The sequence below is a fragment of the Pyrgilauda ruficollis genome, unplaced genomic scaffold (assembly GCF_017590135.1).
Source record: "Pyrgilauda ruficollis isolate IOZ18807 unplaced genomic scaffold, ASM1759013v1 scaffold198, whole genome shotgun sequence".
In the NCBI taxonomy this organism is placed as follows: domain Eukaryota; kingdom Metazoa; phylum Chordata; class Aves; order Passeriformes; family Passeridae; genus Pyrgilauda; species Pyrgilauda ruficollis.
The window spans coordinates 191975-201342 of NW_024518984.1; the positions used below are offsets into that span (position 1 = coordinate 191975).

General features: G+C 37.0%; 1 protein-coding gene across 1 annotated transcript; it reads left to right on the plus strand.

Moving 5' to 3' along the window:
• Positions 1 to 8185: 8185 nt before the first annotated feature.
• On the plus strand, positions 8186 to 8853 carry CCDC70 (coiled-coil domain containing 70; the record flags this gene model as incomplete). The annotated part of the gene is given in 4 exon segments (XM_041466099.1): positions 8186 to 8192; positions 8195 to 8251; positions 8254 to 8602; positions 8604 to 8853. Coding segments are annotated over 4 exon segments (663 nt in total), but the record flags the coding sequence as incomplete, so codon positions are not given.
• Between the last annotated feature and the right edge of the window lie 515 nt (positions 8854 to 9368).

Genomic DNA, 9368 nt, shown 5'->3' on the forward strand with positions numbered 1-9368 from the left:
GGAAGATAAATAGATTTCTTTTGCATAGTTATTCATGTTAAAGTGTAGCTAAATTCATACAATACTCCTTGCTCTAAAACAGTTGTATGGGTGATGATAGAGCAGTTGGCACAGCAGTTCCATCAGCATCACACCTGTCCAATAGAAGCAGTGGCTTAAAAATACATATTTTTTTGCAGTCGTGATTAGTCACAGTCATTCTCAGCCAGTTCACATTTTTCATTGGAGAAAGCTGATTTCTAGGAGCAGACTACTGAGCAGACTGTCTGTATGCTAGCAGGTATATGTACAGATATACCTAAGAGGTTACCTCCACAACCACAACAGACCACAGAAAGACAATAGTGGGGAGGGGAGCTCAGATAATACTCTGCGCTCACTACTGATAACCAGGACAAAACAACCTTTGTTTAACAAGAACCTGGTTTTCAGCCAAGAGTCTGACAAGAAGCAGACCCTCCAAAGTGGGATAGTTTTTACCGTACCAGTGCCCTCTCTTACACAGTTGTCTCAGTAACAAAACTTCCCCCTGGGAAGGTATTGGGACATTCATACATAAGATTGTGGGATTTTACCCCTTCTGTTGGAACATAACTGCTTAGCTATGCTGAGGTGAGAGGCAGCTGTCGTATCTTAGAAGGGATCATAAACCATCAAAGATCCCTGAAGTGCCTCCAGACTAATTTCTGGGGCCTTCCAACCAGAGGACTGCACATGACCCACAATGTTGCAATAGACAGTGTAAAATTTCCTCCCCAGGGGAGCTACTTGGGCATTCCCATTTGAACATTGACCTGTTGAACTTTGCAGTTTGGGAGCTTCCTCCATGCCTGATGGATCAAGAGTGTGACCAATGGATATAGAAATTGCAACAAACAAGCCTTGTTGCCTTGTTGATCCACAGGTGATATCTTTGCTACCTGCTCTTATCCTTCCTTTCTGTTTCTTTCTTTTCCTTATATATTTTCTTAAGTGAGGTCTTTATACTTTTATGTAGATAATAACCAAAACAGTTACACATCTCCTTTCCAATGCAACAGCATCTTCTAAAACAAACCTGCACGTATATCAACACCAGTAATTCAGTGTCATTTCACTTTAATGCACCCCAAGGGATCTATTATTGAAAAAAACCTCAGCTGCGCCACCTTCAGCAACAGGTGGTAACTGAGCCACATAGTGGCTGAGTGGTGAATGTTTCAGCGGTGCACATGACTTAATATGGGGTGTTTTGAGGAGGAATGAAAGGAAGGAAAAATGGATTTACATGATTTGGGGAGGAGCAAGGACAGATAAATAATTGAGTAAGGGGGTAAAAAAGCCTGGTCATGTGTCAATAATTTGCTGTCCAGTACATTTGTATATTTTCACTCTGGAAAAAAGAATGTGGGTGTGACCTAATCACAGCCCTCCAGTACCTGAAGGGAGCCTACAGCAAAGACAGAGATGGACAATTTGCAGGAGCCAAGGGAGAATAGATTCTAACTAAAATAGTGTAGGTTTAGACTAGATATTAGAAGGAAATTCTTTGCTGTGAGAGTGGCAAGGCACCGGAACATGTTGTCCAGAGAAGTTGTGGATGTTCCATCCCTGGAAGTGTTCAAGGCCAGGTTAGATGGGGCTTTGAGCTTACCCTGGTCCAGTGAAAGGTGCCCCTGCCCATGACAGAGGTTTTGGAACTAGGTGATCTACAACCTCCCTTCCAACCCAAACCATTCTGTGAAACCATGATATATGTGTGAATATGTCTGACCTATATGCATGTGCTTGCTGGTTGCTCAGCTTTGTTACAGGTTGCCCCTGGGAGCACAGACCTGCAGCTGCCTCACCTCTGTCAGGTGGTTGGATCTGGCCCAGTGTTTTTCTCTTATGATGCCCTCTTACTTACATATGCGGCTTTGAAGGTGAGCTCTGTTCCACATCTGACTGCTCAGATATGACCAGGTGAATGCACAGATGTGCTTTATAAGAAAATATCCAGGTAAGTGCCCACAGCTGTAGCCCTTCCCCAGTGGATCCATTGTTCTCTCTTAGAACTTAGGGTATGCAGTATTTCATCTGTTTTCTACATAAATAAAGTGAGGATGAAGCATAATGAGGCATCAGTCAGCCTTTTTGAAATGTTAACAACATTGCCCTATGTTATATTTCCATTTGTTTTACAAAAATAACATCTTAGCTTTCCTATCACTTTTTACAATTAAGAGCAAATACTGAATTTTCTGTCCTTGGGATAATCCTTTCCTCATGTCACTTCCACCATCTTTTCACATTTTAAAATTCAAATATTGGTTCTGTAAAAAGAGTGTTCCAAAAATGCAGTAAAATATTTATTATTCACATTTCAAAGCATCATGTGAATAAATTAATTTAGATTTATTTCAAGTAGCATATGTCTCTTGAGCCATTGAAAATGCAGAAATTCTTCCGTATATATTAAAGTTTCTCAAAAGTCTAAGGAAAATAATGCATCAAATACAAAAAAATGCCATAATTATTGCTGGTAGCTCTTAGTTACTGTAATTTATGATTAAAAATACTAGTTGTCTCCTACATATTTATAGTAGCCAATATTATTTCAACACTTATGAATAATAAAAATAGGCATGTTTCCCATATAACTGATACAAATTCATTGCTACTCTTATGAAAATTTGAGTTAGGAACTCAGGAAGCTAATTGTGATTTCTTTTTCTGTGTTAAGTGAACATGAAGGGATATGGCAGTTACTGCTTAAGCTTTTAAAGCTTACAAACATTATGGAGCATAACAAATATTTGATACAAGTTAAATAATTTGTGAGTAGAAAATATGCTTTATTCAATTTTTCCTTCTACTGAAATAGCCTCCTCTCTCCCTCTCTCCCTTCCTCAGTTCACTCTTTTTCTTTCTTTCTTTCTTTCTTTCTTTCTTTCTTTCTTTCTTTCTTTCTTTCTTTCTTTCTTTCTTTCTTTCTTTCTCTACTCTCACAGTGAATGGGATATAGAGGTGGGAGGGAGGAAGGAAGGAGACATAAAGTAGGAAAATAAGAGCTTTCAGCAATGCACAAACCAGGTGCTTATTACTTATACTATTGTTAATATTGTCCATTATTTGTTCCAATAATAATCTTATTAGGAAGCCATGACTGCCACTGTTCTTAGTTATTTCTTGAGATATCCTAACTGCTTTTGGAATCTGACATAAAATTCTGTATTTCTTTTTCCATCTCATGCAGCTCAGAAGGCATGGAATGCAAATTCATGGTTACTGCCAATTGAGAAAAGACCCTCATGAATGAAGCAGTGCACTGTTAGAAAATGAATTGTCATTTAGGAACAATACTCACTGTTATAAACACAAATAACTAAATAACTGATGTTCTTAAAAAAAAAAAAAAAAAAAAAGAAGAGAGAATGAGAGTGACAGAAGGGCAGTATTTTCTAGTGTTTCTAATAAAAACCAAAGCAAATAGATGCTAAGAGATTTAAGTCTGAATTTACAAACTGTGGAATTCACAGTCACTAAATATTTCACATTTTTATGGTTTGCAGCTGTGTTTAAATAAATCTATCTAATTATATTGAAGGCTTCATTGTAATCACAGGTTAATTCCATTTGCCTGCCCAGAACATGATAACAATGAGCTTGACTGGGTTATTAAGATTTACAAATGGAGTGGGTTTTGGATTTATCCTAAGGTTCTCATTTTCCTTCCTTCCTTCCTTCCTTCCTTCCTTCCTTCCTTCCTTCCTTCTTGTTTGTTTTGTTTTGTAGGGTTTTTTTCCTAAATATGATTGGCTTTCTGCTTCAAAAGAATCATGTTTATGACCTTAAACTAAAAGTAAGAAAGACAGATAAGTCAATTCTTGACGCTTTCCCACAAAGTCCAGACCATCTGGACATTCTGTGTTTGTAACAGGTGCTTCTGGGGCTTAGAGCCTAATTCTGGCCCAGATTCTGTTCTGTATGGGTGACTCCATTACTGTGTGCAACTGCACATTGCATTAATTGAAAGGACTCAGAAAGGCCAAGTAAAGTAATTAGTCAGTTGGTCATGCAGAAAAGAGACTAGTGGCTTAGTGCCACAAAATGTTGAATGCACAGATGTACAGCACCATCAGCTTTTGCTCTCTGTGGTGCTCTACTAATCTCGGGCAGGTAGAGCAAAGATCTGTCTTAGTCCAGGTTTTCAGTCTCCTGGAAGAAACAACATAAATTTCATATCCACTTGGGAGAGAAAATCATAAGTTTGAATCACCTAAAAAAGAAGCTACATCAGCATAAAATTGTCAGAATGGTAAAAGTGCCAGATGGGCCAAATATGGCAGTTAGGTATTTAGGTTCCAGTCTGAGTTTTTAGGTTTATCCAGAAGCAACTGGCATATGCAATACAAGCTGTAAAATGGATGTGATTTTGATTTTCTAAACTTATTTTTTGAACTATGCTGTTTTTCTTTTCCTGTACTTGGCATTTTTTTGTAAGCCTAGCTATTTTGGGATCAGAGTTTGATCATAATCAGTAGCTAGTGTCACCTGAAAAGTTAAGAAAATATCTGCTCTGCTACTCATTTCCACTGAGCAGTGGAACTAAATGTGGGGAGTGGGGGCCTTCAAAAAAGTTATGAGAGTGGTTTATGGTTCAGTTTTTGTGTAGATTATAGCAGGAACTCAAATCCTTTTTCTGTTTCTTTCACTTTACACATGTGCTGTGTTTGTGCTGTTTTGCTATACATCCACTCAGAGCAGGTGTCATCAAAAGGTTTAGATTGTTGTATTTCACTGTAAAATTTCTAGACTAAACATTTATTTTTAAAAGAGTGTTTTTTATTTTCTGATCAGAACAACCAGAATTAAGAACTGGTAAACTGAAATCACAGTTTGCCTAGGCCACTGTTTTCACTATTATGTTAGGTTTTACACACATTGTCATGTTAAAATAATCCTCAGCAGCACACATTGCAATGATGCACTCCCACGGCCATCAATCATAGAGCTCACTACAAAAATTGCTTACAACCATAAGATGCAGTACTTGAAATATTATTAAAACTGCCTTTAATCTCTACTTTAATCATCTTAGAACCCTCTATTCACATTCTCTATATTTCCCACGTACTTTGATAACTAAACAGCAGTGTTATCAACTCCCTCAAGGGCAGAAAGGCCCTGCAGAGAAACTCGACAAGTTACAGAGGTGGGCAAATACCAACTCTACAATGTCCCACAAGGGCAAGTGCTGGATTCCTCACCTTTGACAGGGCAACACAGTTGGTGTCAATAGACTGGGCGATGAGAGGCTGGAGGGCAGCACTGCAGAAAGGGACTGGAGTGTCCTGGTCAATGGCAAGTTGAGCAGGAGTCAGCAGTGCCCTGGCAGCCAGGAGGGCCAACCCTGTCCTGGGGTGCATCAGGCACAGCAGCACCAGCTGGGCAAGGGAGGGGATTGTCCTGCTCTGCTCTGAGCTGGGGCGGCCTCACCTTGTATATTGCATGCAGCTTTTGGTGCCACAATGTAAGAAAGAGATTGTGCTGCTAAAGAGCATCGAGAGGAAGGCCATGAGGACAGTGAAGAGGCTAGAGAGGAAGCCTTATAAGAAGTGGCTGAGGTCTCTTGGCTTGTTCATCCAAGGGAGACATCATCAGTCTTCAACATCTTCATGATGGGAAGCACAGAGGCAAGTACCAATGCCTTCAGTGTCATGACTAGTGACAGGACTCAAGAAACATCATGAAGCTGAGTTAAGATAAGTTTACATTTATTTCTAGTGGAATAAATAATTATTGGTATAATTTCAGCTACATTGTTTTAGTCCAGTTCTGGAGTGCATTCATAAAATTCCCTCCTTTTCAAACCTCAGATTATTCTTTCTTTTACTATGTAGATTGAGGAGGAAATATGGCCTTAGTCTTTGTCACTTGCTGAAACTGACAGCTTTTTCCTACTACTTATATTCCTAAATTACAAAAGAAAGGGACCTATATGTCAAAATAACCAGTGTTACTTTAAACTTTATATTTTAATATGAAAACAACTACAAGAGCTACCGATTTACATGAACTACTGTTTTTTAATCACTATGACATTTTTAAAGAAGCTGAAAAAAAAATAACTGAACTATAATATTCAGATATATCTTGGTGATAAGCATGGAAGAAATAATATTTAAATAATTCTTGGGGACTTAAAGTGAGGTAAAAAGCCTGGGAAAGAGATATGAACCCAAGATACTGATCTTGTTTGGTATTATATATTTCAGTATTACTCATCTGCATTGCCTATTTAATTTGAGTGAGCAGGCAGGGGAATCAAATATCCTGGAGAAAAGGATTCAGAGCGCTGATCATCCTGTAAAGTTTTCAGTGGGAATTGTATATATTCATCTCCCGGGATTACTGAACATTTTACATGCCATATTTCAGTCCCCTACCTAATTAACATAAAGAACAGAGCTGAGGGACAGTACAAAGAGATGATGTGATGTGTGTAGTGATTTAAACAGAATTGCCAAATTTAATTGTAAGCTCACTGGACTTTTTTTAATATCCTGAGCACATAGTGCATGATTAAAAAAGTCCTACATATCAGTTGCTTTGATCGGATAACAAATATTAGAAACACGTTTATACTTCAGTTGGAATAAAGTATTCCTCTGTCCCTCAAAATTCATAAGGAGTAGACAAGTTACCAGTATAATCTAAGATGTTCATGTGTCTGAAGTAATTCATCCTCTTTTCAAACAAAGCAAGTGATTGTCATAAAATATATGGGTCCTGTATGAGTTGAAAAAAAAAGAATGTTACCTGGGAGCCAATGAAGCTTGCAAGCACCCTACCATCATGCTCTTCTATTATTTAATTCTCTCTTTTCATGTGCATCTGTTATATATACTCAATATTAAGTTAAATATACTCAATATCTATACTAGATATCTGTTAAATATACTCAAATATTTAGAATTATGAATGCTAATGCCAGTCTGTTTTGAATAATATAGAGACCATATATCGTTTCAGCTATGGAATTTCTTGTAATTTAGAAATTACTACAGTTACCCCAAATTTGTGCCAAGGTAGCTAGAAGCAAAGGTTCACTTTCAGAGTCTATGTAAGAAAATATTTCATGGCAGCCATCAATACCAATGGCAAAAAAAAAAAAAAAATAGCCAGACAGAAAATAATGTTTTGAATTAGCATAATGGATGGGGAAATATTAAAAAAGTACTCATGAAAATAAAGACTGACTTGCTAGAGAACCCTAACCATACAAACCCTAATGATTTACCCCATATGGACACAACTTTTTTGATTACCACTGCCTCTTAATGCTGTGTCACTGCTGCTATACTTTTTTGAAATTGCATCATTGAGGATAGCCTCACTGACAGGTCTGCCATGAGCTACCAGACAGCAAACTGATTCAAGGATAACACAATGGTGACTATTGTATTAGTTCCTTAATTTATCATAATTTTACTGCTGGATACTTCATGGATATAATATCGTTTCTCTGAACAACTGAAATGTGTGTTTGTATTTAGCTGTATGTATAAATTATATGATTGAGAAACATGTTAGCTAATTGTTTAGTGTTTCCAAGTAAACACCTGGCATATATCCAAAATATGCTTGATTTTACAATATTGTCCTTTATATTGAAATTAAACTTATAAAAATCCTACTTAGTCTGTGTATTTTTTCCAATCTAAACAATAGAACATTGTTGCAGCAGGATAAAATAAGGAATAAACAACAATTAAAAGTGTTTTCTGCTACCTTACCTCAGTTATAATCAAGTTATATAATGAGAGAAATTGACAAAGTTTTTAGACTCTAAAAGGACTCTAAGAAGAAATAGTATAATCAAGTTAGCTTTGTGAAATTTAATCTGCTGAACATACTTCAGTACATTCAAAAATATACAGTGCTTGTCAAATGTCAGTATTGATTTACCATTATTTTTATTTTACATTTGGTATTATATTTATTTCTTTACATACTTACTTGTTATTTATGGACTCTTAACCTCTATTCTCTGTTCCATGACTATCACTTATGGAAGGTGGAATCACCTGGACCACAGCACAGCTCCTGAGTTGTGCAGCTAAGTGGGAAAGTGTCTGACTCAAAGGATAAATATTCTTTGAGGAAAATCAGCAATTCATCGCTGCTGCTCCTATTTGCCATCTCCTGTCACGTGGCATGATTTAACCAAACTGGAAGGAGAATCTGGTCTTTCAAGAAGAGAATCAAAATTTTTGGCAAAAGAACAAAGTTTTCATATTGAGAACAAAGCCTACTATCAGGAGAATCTAAGTGTCCGCTGACAGAACAAAATCCTTTGGGAACAGAATAAAATCCTTCAAAAGAGGCATAGGGACTCTTCAGAGGAAACAAAGAACCTTGAGAAACAGCAAAAGGCTTGCCAACAAAATAAAGCCCTCAGAGAAGAGATTAAGTCTCTCAAAGGATATGAATGAGCATATGCATTGAAGGGAAAAGCTCTTCAGCATGAGATTTTAGCTTTATGAGAAAATCACAAAGCCTTCAAGGACCAGCTTAGAGCTCTTCAAGAGGACAACAAAGCCATTCAGGTGGAGGAAAAAGCTGTTTGTGAAGAAAAAATTCTTTCATGAGGAGAAATTTGCTCTGCAAGAGGGGAACATGCCTCTTCAAATAAGAAAAAGGCCCTAGAAGAAAGCTCTGCAAGAACAGCACAGAGACCTCCATGAATGGAATAACATACTTCAAGAGAAGGAACAAGGTCATAGAGGTAAAGAACCATTTGCTTGGGGAGATTTTGCAGCAGGACTGAAGAGTTTAGATAAAACAGTAATTTTTGTTGTTGGCCAATTATCAGCAAGTAATGGATGAAAATCGGCATCAAGCAGCCTGTTAGGCTTAGTGCAGAGGTCTTGCAGAAGCGCTGAATCATGGATGTTGGTATTTCTGGTCCCTGAAGCCTAGTAAATTAATGTTGCAATACATAATGAATATCTGAAGATGTCTGCTATATTGAGGTATTGAATATCACAGAAAACAACTTTCTTATCTTAGTTTCAAAGGTTAGATTAACACTTTTTACCACAAAATACTAGGGGATATTAATAGAAAATGGATTCTGATGAAATTAATATTAAATTCATATACAAGTGAGACTGTGACAGACTAATTTTTTGCATCTAGATTAACCAATAATATAACGTCTGAAAATAATTAATTTGAAATACTTTCAGAATAGGCTAACAAATTCTTTATCTCAGAAGTTTTCCTTCAAAGATCTAGTTTTAACTTGAATTGTGAGGAAAATAGTTTGGTATATCTGTGCTACTAAAAAAAGAAATATTATGAAAAAAGCTTGAACACTGTTTTCCTGGACAGTCCACCAT